General features: G+C 44.7%; 1 protein-coding gene and 1 pseudogene across 1 annotated transcript; both read left to right on the top strand.

Moving 5' to 3' along the window:
• Positions 1 to 6,631: 6,631 nt before the first annotated feature.
• Positions 6,632 to 7,852, top strand: LOC129038604 (large ribosomal subunit protein eL34-like). Its single transcript, XM_054491823.2, has 2 exons — positions 6,632 to 6,649; positions 7,474 to 7,852. The coding sequence occupies exons 1-2, from the start codon at positions 6,632 to 6,634 to the stop codon at positions 7,834 to 7,836; spliced, it is 381 nt and encodes a 126-aa protein (XP_054347798.1). The 3' UTR covers positions 7,837 to 7,852.
• A 4,418-nt stretch (positions 7,853 to 12,270) lies between these two features.
• Positions 12,271 to 12,518, top strand: LOC129015820 (cytochrome c oxidase subunit NDUFA4-like; annotated as a pseudogene).
• The last annotated feature ends 6,396 nt before the right edge of the window (positions 12,519 to 18,914 follow it).

Raw genomic sequence — 18,914 nt, 5'->3', positions numbered from 1 at the left:
TAGCCAAGGACAAAAAAAAAAAAACCCTGTCTCTGCTATAAGCCTAGCACTACGTAACAAGAAACACCAGTCTGTTGAGGAAGCAGCAAGGGTGTAAATATAGATCCTCTCTGTGGTGTAGGCATACAAGGATCCCTGAAAATTGAGGGTGGGACTCAGAAAAGTCCTCCTGTACTCCAGGTGCACTGTAAGCATAAGGTAATAGCAGTCAACCACTGGAAGAATTTGAAGCCTGTAGTATACTGAAGATAGTGACAGCATTAATCCAACCCAAACCCCTACAAACTGGTGTCTACATTGACACGATTTCCAAACTAATGGTCTCTGTGTTGGTCCATTTTGCATTGCTACAAAGGAATACCTGAGGCTGGATAATTTATAGACAGGAGGTTTATTTTGGCTCATGGTTCTGCAGATTATACAAGAAACATGGTGCCAGCATTTGCTTCTGGTTAGGCCTCAGGAAGCTTTTACTTGTGGCAGAAGGAAAGGGGAGCTGATGTGTCACATGACAAGAGCAGGAGCAAGAGAGATGCCAAGTTCTTTTTATTTATTTATTTATCTTATTTAATTAATTAATTTATTTATTGAGATAGCATCTCAGTCTGTCGCCCAGGCTGGAGTGCAGTGGCACCATCTCAGCTCACTGCAGCCTCTGCCTCCTGGGTTCAAGCGATTCTCCTGCCTCAGCCTCCTGAGTAGCTGGGATTACAGGCATGCGCCACCAAGCCCAGCTAATTTTTGTATTTTTAGTAGAGATGGGGTTTCACCATGTTGGCCAGGCTGGTCTCGAACGCCTGACCTCAAGTGATCCACCCACCTCGGCCTCCCAAAGTGCTGGGATTATAGGCATGAGCCACCGCACCTGGCCCAAGCTCTTTTTAAAAAACCAGCTTTCACGTGAACTAATGAAGAACTCATTACCCCAAAGAGGGCACTAAGCTGCTCATGAGGGATCCCTCCCATGACCCAAACACCTCTTACCAGGCCCTGCTTCCAACATTGAGAATTACATTTCAACATGAGATTTAGAAGGGACAAACATCCAAACTATATCAGTTTGACAGAAGTGTGTGCATTTCCAGGTGTAACACAATCTACCTTATTCCTTCTGTTATACACATGAGTCTGGCATTCAATCAAAAACCAACAGAATCAAATTCAGAAATGAAACAGGTTGGGACTAGCAGACCTTAAGACAATTAATATATTAACATATCTGGTGGAAAAGGTGGGAAATAACGAACAGATAGTGAATTTCAGCAGAGAAGTGGGTTAAAAAGGGCAAAATGGAAACACCAGATAGGCACTGTGGCCAGGCACTGTGGCTCACACCTGTAATCCCAGCACTTTAGGAGGCCGAGGCAGGTAGATCACTTGAGACCAGGAGTTTGAGACCAGCCTGTCTAACATGGGGAAACCCCAGCTCTACTAGAAATACAAAAAATTAGCCAGGCGTGGTAGCACACACCTATAATCCCAGCTACTCGGGAGGCTGAGGCATGAGAATTGTTTGAACTCGGGAGGCAGAGGTTGCAGTGAGCTGAGATCGTGCCACTGCACTCCTGCCTAGGCAACAGAGCAAGACTCTGTGTCAAAAAAAAAAAAAAAAAAGTCTACAATATCAGAGAGGATTTCTTCAAACTTGATACAGCTGAAGAATTCATGAACTTGAAAAGAGGTCCATAGCAAGTATCTAAACAGACAAAGCAAAAGAGAGTAGTGGTGGGGAAACAGGACAGGGCATCCAAGAACTGTGGGGCAAGATCAAATAGTCTGATGTACAGGCAAACCTTGAAAATATTACAGTTTGGCTGCAGACCACTGCCATAAAACAATATTTAGTCACATGAATTTTTTTGTTAACGAGTGCATATGAAAGTTATGTTTATACCATAGTCTATTAAGTGTGCAATAGCATTATGTCTAAAGAAAAACAACATACGTACCTTAATTTAAAAATGCTTTATTAAAACAAAATGCTAATAATCATCTGACCCTTCAGCAAGTAGGGGTATTTTTGCTGGTAGAGGACCTTGCTTTGAGTTGATGGCTGCTGACTGATGATGGCTGTGGCAATTTCTTAAAATAAGACATCAACGGCCGGGTGTGGTGGCTCACGCCTGCAATCCCAGCATTTTGGGAGGCCGAGGTGGGCGGATCACCTGAGGTTGGGAGTTCAAGACCAGCCTGACCAACATGGAGAAACCCTGTCTCTACTAAAAATACAAAATTAGCTGGGTATGGTGGCACATTCCTGTAATCCCAGCTACTTGGGAGACTGAGGCAGGAGAATCATGTGAACCTGGGAGGCGGAGGTTGCGGTGAGCAGAGATCGCACCATTGCACTCCAGTCTGGGCAACAGGAGTGAAACTCCTTCTCAAAAAAAAAAAAAAAGACATTCAACCCTCTTAGATCCTGCCACTACTTTATCAGCTAAGTAACTAAGTGTATGTAATATTCTAATCCTTTGTTGCCATTTCAACAATGCTTACGATATCTTCAACAGTAGATTCCATCTCAAGAAACCACTTTCTTTGTTCATCCATAAGAAGCAACTCCTCATCCTGTTAAAGTTTTGTCATGAATTTGCAATAATTCTGTCACACCTTTAGGCTCTGCTTCTAATTCTAGTTCTCTTGCTATTTCCACCCCATCTGCAGTGACTTCCTCCACTGAAGTCCTGAACCTCTCAAAGTCATCCACAAGGGTTGGAATCAACTTCTTCCAAACTCCTATTAAAATGTTGACATTTTGACCTCCTTCCATGAATCACAAATTGGCATCTGGAATGGTTAATCCTTTCCAGAAAGTTTTCAATTGACCTTGCCTAGATCCATGAGAGGAATCACTATCTATGGCAGCTATAGCCTTATGAAATATATTTCTTAAGAAATAAGACTTGAGCCCTCTCCCTCTCCCTCTCCTCCCTCTCCTCCCTCTCCTCCCTCTCCTCCCTCTCCTCCCTCTCCTCCCTCTCCTCCCTCTCCCTCTCCTCCCTCTCCCTCTCCTCCCTCTCCTTCTCCTCCCTCTCCCTCTCCTCCCTCTCCTCCCTCTCCTCCTCCCTTTCCCTCTCCTCCCTCTCCCTCTCCTCCCTCTCCTCCCTCTCCTCCCTCTCCCTCTCCCTCTCCCTCTCCCCTTTCTTCGGTCTCCCTCTGTTGCCGAAGCTTGACTGTACTGCCATGATCTCGGCTCACTGCAACCTCCCTGCCTCGGGCTCCTGTGATTCTCCTGCCTCTGCCTGCCCAGTGCCTGGGATTGCAGGCGCGCGCCGCCATGCCTGACTGGTTTTTGTGTTTTTGGTGGAGACGGGGTTTCGCTGTGTTGACCAGGCTGGTCTCCAGCTCCTGGCCTGGAGTGATCTGCCCACCTTGGCCTCCCGAGGTGCTGGGATTGCAGACGCAGTCTCGCTCACTCAATGCTCAATGTTGCTCAGGCTGGAGTGCAGTGGCGTGATCTCGGCTGGCTACAACCTCCACCTCCCAGCCGCCTGCCTTGGCCTCCTAAAGTGCTAAGATTACAGCCTCTGCCCCGCCGCCACCCAGTCTAGGAAGTGAGGAGCGTCTCTGCCTGGCCGCCAATCGTCTGGGATGTGAGGAGCCCCTCTGCCCGGCCGCCCTGTCTGGGAAGTGAGGAGCGCCTCTGCCCGGCCGCCATCCCGTATAGGAAGTGAGGAGCGTCTCTGCCCGGCTGCCCATCGTCTGGGATGTGAGGAGCGCCTCTGCCCGGCCGCCCTGTCTGGGAGGTGAGGAGCGCCTCTGCCTGGCGGCCTATCGTCTGGGAAGTGAGGAGCGCCTCTGCCCGGCCGCCCATCATCTGGGAAGTGAGGAGCGCCTCTGCCCGGCCGCCCCGTCTGGGAAGTGAGGAGCGCCTCTGCCCGGCCGCCCCGTCTGGGAGGTGAGGAGCGCCTCTGCCAGGCCGCCACCCCGTCTGGGAGGAAGTGAGGAGCGCCTCTGCCCGGCCGCCCCGTCTGGGAAGTGAGGAGCGCCTCTGCCCAGCCGCCCATCGTCTGGGAAGTGAGGAGCACCTCTGCCCAGCCTCCCCGTCTTTGAAGTGAGGAGCGCCTCTGCCCGGCCGCCCCATCTGGGAAGTGAGGAGCGCCTCTGCCTGGCCGCCCCGTCTGGGAGGTGAGGAGCGCCTCTGCCAGGCCGCCACCCCGTCTGGGAGGAAGTGAGGAGCACCTCTGCCCGGCCGCCCCGTCTGGGAAGTGAGGAGCGCCTCTGCCAGGCCGCCACCCCGTCTGGGAGGAAGTGAGGAGCGCCTCTGCCCGGCCGCCCCGTCTGGGAAGTGAGGAGCACCTCTGCCTGGCTGCCATGCCACCCCGTCTGGGAGGAAGTGAGGAGCGCCTCTACCCGGCCGCCCCGTCTGGGAAGTGAGGAGCGCCTCTGCCCGGCCACCCATCTTCTGGGAGGTGAGGAGCGCCTCTGCCCAGCCGCCCTGTCTGGGAGGTGTACCCAACAGCTCCAAAGAGACAGCGACCATCGGGAGCGGGCCATGAGGACGATGGCGGTTTTGTTGAAGAGAAGGGGGGGAAGTGTGGGGAAAGGAAGGAGAGATCACATTGTTGCTGTGTCTGTGTAGAAAGAGGTGGGCATAGGAGACTCCATTTTGTTCTGACTAGGAGAAATTCTTCTGCCTTGGGATGCTGTTGATCTATGGCCTTTCCCCCAGCCCCCTGCTCTCTGAAACATGTGCTGTGTCAACTCAGGGTTAAATGGATTAAGGGCGGTGCAAGAAGTGCTTTGTTAAACAGATACTTGAAGGCAGCATGCTCTTTAAGAGTCATCACCACTCCCTAATCTCAAGTACCCAAGGACACAAACACTGCAGAAGGCCGCAGGGACCTCTGCCTAGGAAAACCAGAGACCTTTGTTCACGTGTTTATCTCCTGACCTTCTCTCCACTATCATCCTATGACCCTGCCACATCCCCCTCTCCGAGAAACACCCAAGAATGATCAATAAATACTTAATTAAAAAAAAAAAGAAATAAGACTTGAAAGTTGAATGACTCTTTGATCTGTGGGCTGCAGATTGTATATTGTGTTAGCAGGCATGAAAACACAGCATTCATCTCCTTGTACATCTCTATCACAGCTCTTGGTTGACCAGGTACATTGTCAATGAGCAGTGATATTTTGAAAAGAATCTTTTTTTATGAACAGTAGTTCTCAATACTGGGCTTAAAATATTTAGTGAACGAGGCTGTAAAGAGATGTGCTGTTATCCAGGCTTTGTTGTAGAGCACAGGTGGTGGCAACTGATCATAATTCTCAGCTCTAGGATTTTGAGAATGGTAAATGAAACTTCCTCAGTATCAGCGGTAAGGCTGTTTTGCTTTATTATCATTTATGTATTCACTGGAGTAGCACTTTTCATTTCCTTCAAGAGCTTTTCCTTTGCATTCACAACTTGGCTAACTCGTACAAGATGTCTGGCTTTCATCCTATCATGCCTTCCTCACTAAGCTTAATCATTTCTAGCCTTTGATTTAAAGTGAAAGACATGTGACTCTTCCTTTCACTTGAACACTTAGAGGTCATTGTAGGTTATTAACTGGCCTAATTTCAATATTGTTATGTCTCAGGGAACAGAAAGGCCTGAGGAGAGGGAGAGAGATGGGACAATGGCAGGTCAATGGACCAGTCACAGCACACACTACATTTATCGATTAAGTTCATTGTCTTATCTAGGCAGAATTGTTGATATCCCCCAACAGTTAACAATAGTAACATCAAGGATCACTCATCACAAATCACCATACAGATATAATCAATGCAATATCTGTGAAGCACAATAAACCAAAGTACAAAAAAAGACATACACCCATATGTAATTAAAGTCCAAGAGAAAACAGAAATGGACTGTGGGATAAGAAATATCAGTAGAGGCCGGGCGCGGTGGCTCACGCCTGTAATCCCAGCACTTTGGGAGGCCAAGGCGGGCGGATCACGAGGTCAGGAGATTGAGACCATCCTGGCCAACATGGTGAAACCCCGTCTCTACTAAAAATACAAAAAATTAGCCAGGCGTGGTGGCACGCACCTGTAGTCCCAGCTACTCCAGAGCCTGAGGCAGGAGAATTGCTTGAATCCGGGAGGCAGAGGTTGCAGTGAGCCGAGATCGCACCACTGCACTCCAGCCTGCCAATAGAGCAAGACTCCATCTCAAAAAAAAGAAAGAAAAAAAGAAAAAATATATCAGTAGAGATAATGGCCAAGAATTTTCCAAAGTTAATGAAGAACAGTAACTCACGTTCCAGAATTCCAGAAATTCCACATTGTAAGTCCAACTGCTGAAACCAAAGATAAGAGTTAATCTCTCAAAGACAGTTGGAGGAAAAAGAAACATTATATACAGAGAAAGAAATACATAAGAATTATAGCCAACTTCTGGTCAGGGAGTAAATGAGGAAGGAAATAATGAAGTGAAGGTCCATGTAAGGAGCTTGGAAGTCATCATTCCATCCTGACAATAAGGAAAATGCTGGACAAAGTGAAGACACGACTCTTCTTGGATCCCTCAGAAAAGTGAGGTTACAGGGCAAAATGCTACTCCCAAAATTGAAGAGACAGGCAAATTACAGAGAATTACCACTTAATGGAGCGGGAACTCAGAAGCAAAAACCTCCATGGGCACTAGTGCCAGGGTAGGAAAATCTAAATTGTGCTTGACAAATAGCTGGAGGCTCAGTGTGGACAAGTCTGAGATTAAAAACTCCAGGGGGGCCAGGTGTGGTGGCTCATGTCTGTAATCCCAGCACTTTGGAGCCCAAGACAGGCAAATCACCTGAATTCAGGAGCTCGAGACCAGCCTGGCCAACATGGCAAAACCCCATCTTTACTAAAAATACAAAAATTAGCCAGGTGTGGTAGCATGCGCCTGTAATTTCAGCTACTTGGGAGACTAAGGCATGAGAATCACTTGAACCCAGGAGGCAGAGGTTGCAGTGAGCCAAGATCACACCATTGCACTCCAGCCTGGGCAACAGAGTGAGACTCCATCTCAAAAAATAAAATAAAACAAATAAATTAAATAAAAACTCCAGGGGGACCCAGTCATAAGGCAACCGCCACACTTCTCTGAGTTTTACCTCCAGGCACTCAGTCAGGTTCTCACAGCAAAGACTGGCTAAAAATCCCTTTGGGATTTCATCAGGGGAAGGGGACAAGGAACCACATTGAAATATGCCGGAGCTTTCTGTTCTTAACAAGGCCTGCCCTTGAGAGAAACTGTTTTACCAGAGCCTAATCTAGTAAAGTTTTTTCAGAGTCTTACTGCTTGGGGGAAGAGAAATATCTTACTCCAGCCAGCTCTAGCTATTCTGTTACACCCAGTGGTGGGGAGGGAGGTACTGAGAAGCACTTGTGAAGTCCAGAGGCACAGGCTCATTAAAAGACTGAGACTGAATCCTATTTGACCTTTGAACTCGCAAAGACTTTCTTCTTCCTCTTTCGCTGATGTTGTGTACAGGCACTCAGAAAGGTCCAGCATTTGATATACCATCGTAGGCTTTCCTACAATATAGCCTCTAACAAAACTAGGCTGTCCCGAACCCCGGGTAATAGAATTGTTTACCTTTATACCAAGAAGGTTGGGAAATCAACAAAATCTGCATGTGGCATGTGCCCAGGCAGATTTCGAGGAGTTTGTGCTGTGAGACCTAAAGTTCTTATGAAATTGTCCAAAACAAAAAAACATGTCAGCAGGGAATATGGTGGTTCCATTTGTGCTAAATGTGTTGATGACAGGATCAAGCATGCTTTCCTTATCGAGGAGCAGAAAATTGTTGTGAAAGCGTTGAAGGCACAAGCACAGAGTCAAAAAGCTAAATAAAAAATGAAAATTTTGCTGGACGTCGTGGCTCACACCTGTAATCCCAGCACTTTGGGAGGCCGAGGCGGGCAGATCATGAAGTCAGGAGTTCGAGACCAGCCTGACCAACATGGTGAAACCCTGTCTCTACTAAAAATACAAAAATTAGCCAGGCATGGTGGCATGCACCTGTAATCTCTGCTACTCGGGAGGCTGAGGCAGGAGAATCGCTTGAACATGGGTGGTACAGCGAGACTCCTTCTCAAAAAAAAAGGAAAGAAAGAAAATTTTTTGAGTAATAAAAATGAAAAGACTTAAAAAAAAAAGACTGAGACCTAATCATATGACTATAAAATACCTTTCCTTCCCACACATCTTCCCACACATTACTAAAGGCCTTGCCTTTTTACTATAGCCCCTTTTAAGTACTACATCATGTTCAGATATCAAGAAAAAAAAACTACAAGGCAGACTAAAAGGCAAAACAGAACAAAAACTCCACAGTTTTAAGAGACAGAGCAATCCTCAGAACCAGATTCATATATGACATGGATGTTGAAATGGTCAGACCATGAACTTAAAACAACTGATTCATATGCTGAAGACTCTAGTGAATAAAGTAGACAGCCTGCAAGAACAGATGGGCAATGGGTGAACAGAGAGATGGAAATTCTAAGCATAAACATAATGCCAGAAATAAAAACACTGCAGCAGAAATGAAGAATGCTTTTGATGGGTCTGTTAATAGATTGGACATGGCTGAGAAAACAATCTCTGAACTTGAGTGTATCTCAATAGAAACTTCCAAAATGGAAGAGCAAAAAGAAAAAAAAGATTGAAAAAAAAAATCCCAACAGAAAATCCAAGAGATCAGACAACTACAAGAGGTATTACGTAAGTGGAATGAAAATACCACAGGGGCTAGGCACAGTGGCTTACACCTGTAATCCCAGCACTTTGGGAGGCTGAGGTGGGTGGATCACCTGAGGTCGGGAGTTCGAGACCAGCCTGGCCAACATGGTGAAACCCTGTCTCTAATAAAAATACAAAAATTAGCCAGGCGTGGTGGCGGGTGCCTGTAATCTCAGCTACTCAGGAGGCTGAGGCAGGAGAATCACTTGAACCTGGGAGGCAGAGGTTGCAGTGAGCCGAGACCGTGCCACTGCACTCCAGCCTGGGCAACACAGTGAGACTCCATATCATAATAAAAATAAAAATAGAAAAGAAAATACCAGAAGGAGGCCAGGTGCGGTGGCTCACATCTGTAGGCAGAGGTTGCAGTGAGCCGAGATTACACCACTGCACTCCAGTCTGGGCAACAGAGCGAGACTTCCTCTCAAAAAAGAAAAGAAAAAAAGAAAATACCAGAAGGAGAAGAAATAAATAAAAGAACAGAAGAAATACTTGAAGCAATAATGACTGAGAATTTTTGCAAATTAATGTCAGATATCAAATCACAGATTCAGGAAGCTCAGAGAACACCACACAGGATAAATGCCAAGACAACAATAACCACAATCATCACCACAAAAAAAATGACACCTAGGAATACCATATTTTAAAGATCCTATATTTTAAAAGTCTTTAAAAAGTCAGAGGAAAAAGACATCTTACCTGCAGAGGAGAAAAGATAAAAATTATACCCAACTTCTCCTCAGAAACATGCAAGCAAGGAGGTCAGTGAAATCTAGTGTTGAGAGAAAAAAATTACCAACCTAGAATTCTGTGTCCTGTAAAATGATTCTTCAGAGGTGAAGGAGAAGTACAGACTTTCTCAGACAAACAAAAGCTGAAGAAGTTTGTTGCCAGTAGATCTGCCTTACAATAAATGTTAAAAGTTTCTCAGAGAAAAGAAAAATGATATAGGTCAGAAACTTGGAGCTACATAAAGAAAGAGCATATCTATCTATCTATCTATCTATCTATCTATCTATCTATCTATCTATCTATCTACCATCTATTCTATCTAATCTATAATCTATTTATCTAATCTATAATCTATTCTATCCAATCTATTCTTTCTATCTATCTATCTATCTATCTATCTATCTATCTATCTATCTATCTATCTATCTATCTAATCTCTGTCTCTGTCTGCCTGCCTGCCTATGTAACTACTTACCTACCTTTCTACCTATCTGTCCAGTCACCCATCCATCTATCTAAATAGATATATTGTGAAGAGTTAGATCATGTGATTACGGATGCGGAGAAGTTCCCAGACATGCAGTCGGCAAACTGGAGATTTAGGAGAACCTATGGTATAGTTCCAGTACAAGTCTGAAGGCCTGAGAATCAGGATAGCCAATGGTGTCAGTTCCAGTTCAAAAGCTAGCAGGCTTGAGACCCAAGAAGAGCCATTGTTTCAGTTCAAGTTCAAAGAAAGCAAAAGATTGATGTCCTTGCTCAAGGCAGTCAGGCAGGAGATGTTACCTTTACTTGGCCTTTCTGATCTATTCAGGCTTCAGTGGATTGGACAAGACCCACCCACATCAGGGAGGGTAGCCTAATTTGTAGTCTTTACTCAGTTTACCAATGCAAATGTTAATCTCATTCAGAAACCCCCTCACAGATATACCCAGAATAGTGTTTGACCAAATATCTGGGCACCCTGTGGCCTAGTCAAGTTCACACATAAAATTCATCATCGCAATGACATTCTGGAAAGGCAAAACCATTGGCAGAAATCAGATCAATTGCTGCAAGAGGGGGGAAGTATTGAATATGAAAGGACATGAGGGAAATTTTAGGTGTGATGGAATATGCTAAATTTTTATTGTGGTGGTACTTACTTGACCATATAGGTTTGTCAGAACTCATTGAATTGTATACCTAAAAAAGGCAAATTTCTTTATATGTAACCATACTTTAATAAACATGAATTTAAGAACAAAAAAGAATTTGAAAAACAATTGAAAGAAGAAGAAGAAGTCTGGGCACCATGCCTCATGCCCATAATCCCAGCACTTTGGGAGGCTGAGGTGGGAGGATCGCTTGAGCCCAGGAGTTTGAGACCAGCCTGGGAAACATAGGGAGACCTCATCTCTACAAAAAATAAAAAACAGTAGCCAGGAATGGTGGCACATGTCTGTTGTCCCAGATACTTGGGAGGCTGAGGTGGGAGGATTGTTTGAGTCCTAGATGTTGAGGCTTCAGTGAGCAGTGATCATGCCACTGCACTCGAGCCTGGGCAACAGAGTGAGTTCCCATCCTAAAATAATAATAATAATAATAATAATAATAATAATAAATAATAAGAGGTATTCTGGGCACTATACTGAGGGCATGCTATTTAAGCTGAATCCTGAACATAAAAGTAATTTAGTCATGGGATATATTTGGGGTGGGAAGAGTTTGTAAGAGAGGAAACAATGGAGAACAGTCAATGAAAAGATTGGCATATTTATGAAAGTGGAGAGAGATGTATTGCTTGAGCACAAGATGAGACTGAAGAGACTGGCTAGGGTTAGATTATGCAGCATTTTGTAGTCCACGTTTAAGGAGGATAGATTTTATTTTGATGCAATAAGAAATAATGAAAAGTTAAGCATAGGGGGCAAGAGATCTGACATTTTCAATTCATGTTAGCCGCTAGGTGGGGAATGGATTGAAGGTATTTAGAGGAGTAGCAGTCAACTTAGGAGGCTGTTTCAGTAGGCAACGGGAGTGATGCTGTGTGATCTAGAGCTGTGGTAGTGGATATGAGGAAAAGTGAACTCAAAGAATATTTTGAAGATTGAATTTATTGGATTTCCTTATAAATTCAACATTAGGAGTGAAGGAAATGAAAGAATGAAGGAGGATGTTTAAGTTTTGGTCTTGACCAATTAGGAGGCTATTGGTGCTATGTAATGTGTTGAAGACAGAAAGGAGGGAAAGGTTTGGAGGAATTAAAATTCCTCTTGACCATGTTAAGTTTGGAATGCCTGAGACATCCAAATGAAAACGTTTAATGTGTAGTTTCTTTTTTTTTCTTTTTCTTTTTCTTTTTTTTTTTTTTTGAGACAGAGTCTCACTCTGGTGCCCAGGCTGGAGTGAAGTGGCACGATCTTGGCTCACTGCAACCTCCGCCTCCTGGGTTCAAGCCATTCTCCTGCCTCAGCCTCCTGAGTAGCTGGGACTACAGGTACACACCATCATGCCCAGCTAATTTTTGTATTTTCAGAAGAGGCAGAGTTTTACCATGTTGGCCAGGCTGGTCTTGAACTTCTGGCTTCACATGATCTGCCCGCCTTGGCCTCCCAAAGTGCAGGGATTACAGGCATGAGCCACTGCACCCGGCCTAATGTGTAGTTCGATGGGTAACTGAATCTGTAGCTCAAGAGATACCTGAACTAAAGAAAGAAATTGAGGATGATCACCAATATAGGTAACTTTTAAAGTCGTATAAATGAATGAAATCACTTAATGTTGACAAAGAAATGAAGAGTTTCTTTCCTTTCAAATGCTGCCAACATGCTCCACCAGATCCTCGGTCAGGCCAAGAAGCATCTGAGCTTGATCCCCTCTTTGTGTTTATTGGAGCTGAAGGTACTGGAGCAGCACTGTGTGTCTTGTGTCTGGCATCGTTCAATCCAGATGTTAGTTGAGACGGAAAGAATAACCCAGTACCCTGAAACAAACTGGGTCCCAATGATCCATACAAGTTCTACCCAGTGAATGTGAATTACAGCATACTGAAGAAAGAAGGTCCAGATTTCTAAATGTTTCCCTATAAAGCTGCTTTAGAAAGAAGGTCTTCCAGAAGCCATCTGCACACTTTTCCACTTAATCAGGAAATATTTCTCCTCTAAATGCATGAAATCATGTTGATATATTGGATTGGAGATTATATGGATTAATTAGTATCTGGAACTTGAAAAAAACTAGAAAGAAAAAGAAGTAGGCCGGGCGCAGTGGCTCACGCCTGTAATCCCAGCACTTTGGGAGGCTGAGGCGGGCGGATCTCGAGGTCAGGAAATTGAGACCATCCTGGCTAATACGGTGAAACCCCGTCTCTACTAAAACATACACAAAATTAGCCCGGTGTGGTGGCGGGCGCCTGTAGTCCCAGCAACTCCGGAGGCTGAGGCAAGAGAATGGCGTGAACCCGGGAAGGCGGAGCTTGCAGTGAGCCGAGATCGCGCCACTGCACTCCAGCGTGGGTGACAGAGCGAGACTCCGTCTCATAAAAAAAAAGAAAAAGAAATAACGAAGGCCTTGGAGGGATTCCTGATCCCTGAACAGCACTTGGAGATCAAGAGAGAAGAAGGAATAGGCAATGTAGAAGCCAGGAGAGTACAGTAACATAGAAGCCAAGAGTAGAGAAGAATGTTTCTAGGAAGGAGTTGGCATCTGAATTGAATGCTGTTAAGGGAACTATTAATAGTAAGATGACAGGAGTTTTTATTGGCAGCACAGAGATATTGCTGATTTTTTTTTTCTTTTTATTAAGACGTGGCCTTGCTTTGTTGCCCAGGCTGGAGTGTAGTGGCGTGATCACAGCTCACTGCAGCCTCAACCTCCCCGGGCTCAAGTGATCCTCCCACCTCAGCCTCCTTGGTAGCTGGGACTACAGGTGCACACCACCATGTCCAGTTAATTTTTTTGTATTTTTTGCAGCAACGGGTTTTCGCCATGTTGTCTAGGCTGGTTTTGAACTCCTGGGCTCAAATGATCTGCCCGCCTCAGCTTCCCAAAGTGCTGGGATTACAGGCGTGAGCCACCATTCGTAGCCTGATATTGCTAATTTTATACAGTTCTGGGGAAGTGATGACAGCAGAAGCCAGACTGCACTTCGAAAATGAAATATGAAGATAGATCTCTCAACAAAATTGCTTTAAAAGAAACAGGCTGGTAGCTAGGGATTTGTGGGGACAGTCATGTCTATGGGGAATAGCCCAATAATCAGATTGGTGATTCAGGAGAGGGGATAACCAATGGCGCAATCAGTGTTATGCAAATAAGGCAAATTAAAGCCTCATTTTTAATAACTGTTTATTAGTCATTTCTCACATTAACATTTACAGGATTGTTATTAAGACCATCCAAACAAAGTTACAGATAATGCTGCTTCCAGAAACTAGAAATAGTCTAGTTTTTTTCCTTATGTACTTAACCACATAGCTTCCCTCAGTGATTCACAAAATATGAAAATCTTTCCCTAATCTTTCGTATCATCACAAACTTAGCTGTCTGGAGGACTTGATACTCTTTATAAATGTGAGGCATGAAGCCTGTTGTCTTAGGGCCTTCCTTTTTTGTTTGTTTTTTTTGAGACGGAGTCTCAGGCTGGAGTGCATTAGTGTGATCTCAGCTCAATGCAACCTCCGTCTCCTGGGTTCAAGAGATTCTCCTGCCTCAGCCTCCTGAGTAGCTGGGATTACAGGCATGTACCACCATGCCTGGCTAATTTTTATATTTTTGGTAGAGACAGGGTTTCACTATGTTGGCCAGGCTGGTCTCAGACTCTTGACCTCAGGCAGTTCTCCCACCTCAGCCTCCTAAAGTGCTGGAATTATAGGCATGAGCTGCCATGCCCAGCCTTTTTTTTGGAGACAAGGTCTCACTCTGTTGCCCAGACTGTAGTGCAGTGGCATGATCTCAGCTCACTGCAACCCCTACCTCCCGGGTTCAAGTGATCCTCCTGCCTCAGCCTCCCGCATAGCTGAGACTGCAGGCCCATGCCACCATGCCTGGCTTATTTCTATTTTTACTTTTGTAGAGACAGTGTCTCCCTGTATTTCCCAGGCTGGTCTCGAACACCTGGGCTCGAGCAATCTGCCTGCCCCAGCCTCCTAAAGTGCTGGGATTACAGGCATGAGCTACTGTGCCAGGCCAGGGCCTTCTTGAGTTGCATTATAAATAAAGGGTCAGGTAGTGTTTGTGGAAAACCTGCCTACAGGTGTCCTCTTGTGAAAATAAGTAATTCAAAGTCTAAGCTATTGGAATGCTAAATTATTTTGAGCCTTAAAGGAATGAGAATTTCAGGGCCTGAGTCATTGACAGGCTGTAAACTAGGCAGCTATAAGCTGTAAGCTTTTGTTTGTCTAATAACAAATTAAGCCTTTTCCCTTTCACGCATTGTTTCATAAAATGTAAATGGTTGAAGGGTGCCAGGGAGGACCCCCTTCCCTCTAACTGTAGACTTTCATTATACATTGACCCCCCCTTACCTTTCTGACACAAAGATTTCTAGGCTATCATATGGCTTAAGATGGAATGTTAAATACACTCTTTAAAATTGGAAAGGAAATGAAAAACCAGTTATAAGCAAAAGAAAACAAGCTACATGGAAACAAACTGTAACTAATTAATTTGTTATAACTCATAAATCAGTTTTGTATAGAAAATGTTGTAATCTTGTTAAATTTGTCTTTTTCCTATATAAGAAAAAATTTAGCTTTTGACTTCGAAGCACTAAACTCATTTCTCTGAAGGGGTGCATCCAGGAATGGCTTCAGCTTCTCTTGAATAAGCTCTTTAAAACTGAATCCTGATCCTTTTGATTATTTCAGATTGATACTCTTCAGTAAAAAATCTTTAGATAGAGCTAGGTACAGTGGCTTATACCTGTAATCCCCACCACTTGGGAAGTTGAGGTGAAAGGGTTGCTTGAGGCCAGGAGTTTGAGACTTGGCTGAGCAACGTAGCAAGACCCTGTCTCTAAATAATAATAATAATAATAATAATAATAATAATAATAAAATCTTTAGATATGTGTGTTTTCCTACGTATGTTGTATTTATGGCATGTCATAGTCTGTTTTGTGCTCCTATAACAGAATACCACAGACTGGGTAACTTAAAATGAACAGAAACTTATTGGCTCACAGTTCTGTAACTGGGAAGTTCAAGATCAATGGGCCAGTATCTGTCAAGGGCCTTCTAGCTGCGTCATTCCATGACAAAAGGCAGAGGGCAGGAGAGAGAAAAGGAGGCTGAACTGGTCTTTCTATAAGGGATCCACTCCTGTGATAATAGCATTAATATAATATAATAATAATAATCTCATAAAGATCCCATCTCTTAATACTGTTGTATGGGGATTGAGTTTCTAACACGTGATTTTTGGGGGATATGACATATTCAAACCATAGCAGGGCACTGGCAGAGAAAATGCCCATGTGGATTTTAAGTCTGGATTAGTGTTACAGTGTGTGAACCCACAAACGTATCTGAGACAGGTCTCAATCAATTGAGAAAGTTTATTTTGCCAAGGTTAAGGATACGCCTGTGACACAGCCTCAAGAGGTTGTGATGGCATGTGCCCAAGGTGGCTGGGGCACAGCTTGCTTTTATGCATTTTAGGGAGACATAATACATCAGTCAACACATGTAACATTTACACTGGTTTGATCTGGAAGGGCAAGACAAATTGAAGCGGGGCTTCCAAGTCATAGGTAAATTTAAAAATTTTCTGATTGGCAATTGGTTGAAAGAGTTCTATCAATAGAAATAAATGTCTGGTTTCCCTAAAGGGGTTATAGAGACCAAGAGTTTATATTGCAGATGAAGCCTCCAAGTAGGAGGCTTCAGAGAGAATACATTGCAGATGTCTTTTATCAGACTTAAGGTCTGTATTGATGTTAATGCTAGTCAGCTTTTCCTGAATTCCAAAAGGCAGGAGGGCACACTGAGGCATGTTCGACCCCACCATCTTGTTGTGGCCTGAACTAGATTTTCAGGTTAACTTTGGAATGCTCTGGGCCAAGAGGAGGGGCCCATTCTGATGGTTGGAGGGCCTTAGAATTTTATTTTTGGTTTACAAGTGCCAGGTTTTTCTGAGACCTGAATTTAAGATAGAAATAAAAGCCCATTACAGCAAATACTACCCCGTCTTGGTTTGGGTTTCCTTCAAAATGTACCCTGAGACAAGAATCAGGAGGCAGGCAGGCAGTTTGACAGGCAATCTCAGGAAGAACAGGTGAGAAAGTGGGAAAGGGAGACAGGAAGAAAAGGCAAAGAAGGTGTGGTCATGAACGTGGGGATTGCAGCTGTGGTCAAAAGGGGCTTAATCTTGCTGGAGACTTCTGCAGAACCTTGTGGAACGTGCCCCAGATTGTCCCATTTATAGTCTCATCTCGTTGGTTGGGGTTTGGCTCCAGGTTGATGGCTGGATCCCCCTTCCCAATACTGAGACAGCTCTGATGACTGGAGTGTTCGAACACCAGGGTCCTTAGTCTTGCACCAATTTTGATAAAACAACATGGACACATGTGGAGCAGTTTTAAGGAGCGAAAAGTTCAATAGTCAAGAAAGATGCAAGGAAGGAGGAAACAGCTCCCCCGTACAGAGACAGAGGGAGGGGGGATTTCTCTGTGTAAACCACTTTCTGCTATCCTCCCCACGCCCCGCCCCGAACCCCCCGCCCCTACACACACACACACGGCTGGGTGTGAGGAGAGAAACGACTGTCTGTTTTCACACTGCTATAAAGAACCTCCTGAGACTGGGTAATTTTTGAAGAAAAAAGGCTTAATTGTAATTGACTCACAATTCTGCACAGTTAGGGAGGCCTCAAGAAACTTACAATCATGATGGAAAGTGAACGGGGACCAAGGACCTTCTTCACATGGTGTCAGGGAGAAAGAGTGAAGGAGAAACTGCCACACACTTTTAAACCATCAGATCTCATGAGAACTCACTATCGTGAGAACAGCGTAAGGGAAACCACCCACCTGATGCAATCACCTCCCACTAGGCCCTTCCCCTGACACGTGGGGATTATAATTCCAGATGACATTTGGGTGGGGACACAGAACCAAAGCATATCAAACTGCATGTCTATTGCTGGTGCACGGGGATTCAGGTGGCAAGCAGGTATGAGGTGGGGCATCAGAGCCCTCCTTACAACATTCATGTATTGCAAAGTTACTTCTCTGCAGTGATGACTGGGAGAGTCTTATTATCTGCAATTCTGAACACTCCTGGATTTAAATGGTTTCTTTCATCCCTGTCTGTACAACTGTTTATCAGCCAGCTATATTGTAATTGATAAAGAAGCCATGGGGCCATGAGAATACTGACATCAAACAGTTACTTTTCAGCTTCCTTTCCTACCTTTAAATGGTCATGCCTCTCCCTCAAAGGGACTTTGGAAAAATCATTTAAACTCTTACTCCATCACTAAAATCAGGTGAACACACAAAGCAATCTAGGGCTTGGAGCGATATATAAGGCTGGTGGTGTGTATCTGAATGTTTTTCTCTAAACCTGGGGTTTTCAACCAAGGGCCCATAGTCATGGCAGAACGCCTGGCATATATGACACCGCTGGTAGTGTGGGCCACTTTTCCCCACAGGGGCAGGTGGGGAGAGGCTCCATGACAATCATACTCTCAAAAGGGTCTGTGATGCCAAAATAGAACAAGAGGCACCGTCCTGATTGGTTCAGCCAGGGTTTTTACTTCACTTATTTATTTCATGTGGAAGACTGAAGAAAAGGCAAGAATACCCACGGGAAGTAGAGGGGAGGCCTGGCTGCCCCTACAAATATCCACAGAATGGCACAACCCTAAGTGTCCTTCAAAGATCTGTCTCTTGGCTTCGCGGCTTCAAGGTCTAAATTGTGACCATTCAGAAGACTGACATCTTCCTGGGAGCAGCAGATTTTATAATGGAGAAGCCTTCTTGGTATGTAAGCAATCAAAATAAAAGAATAGGCTGGATGCGGTGGCTCACGCCTGTAATCCCAGCACTTTGGGAGGCTGAGGCGGGCAGATCACCTGAGAGGTCAGGAGTTCGAGACCAGCCTGGCCAACATATAGTGAAACCCCGTCTCTATTAAAAAAATACAAAAATTAGCTGGGTGTTGTGGTGCACACCTGTAGTTCCAGCTACTTGGGAAGCTGAGGCAGGAGAATCGCTTGAACCTGGGAGGTGGAGGTTGGAGTGAGCCGAGATCGTGCCACTGCACTCCAGCCTGGGTGACAGAACAAGACTCCATCTCAAAAAAAAAAAAAAAAGGAAGAAAGTTCAGGATTTGCATGGTGGCCTAGGCTCTTACAATTGTGATAAGGATATACCTGCTTCATGTGGGACTCAGACACCAGAACTATGTCTTACCTGTGCTGTGCTTAAATGGGCTTTGCCAACACTGCCTTAGGAGTCTCCTTTTCCT

The sequence above is a fragment of the Pongo pygmaeus genome, chromosome 1 (assembly GCF_028885625.2).
Source record: "Pongo pygmaeus isolate AG05252 chromosome 1, NHGRI_mPonPyg2-v2.0_pri, whole genome shotgun sequence".
Lineage (NCBI taxonomy): Eukaryota > Metazoa > Chordata > Mammalia > Primates > Hominidae > Pongo > Pongo pygmaeus.
Note: the sequence above shows the minus strand (reverse complement) of the source record. Positions and strands in the feature narration are given on the sequence as shown.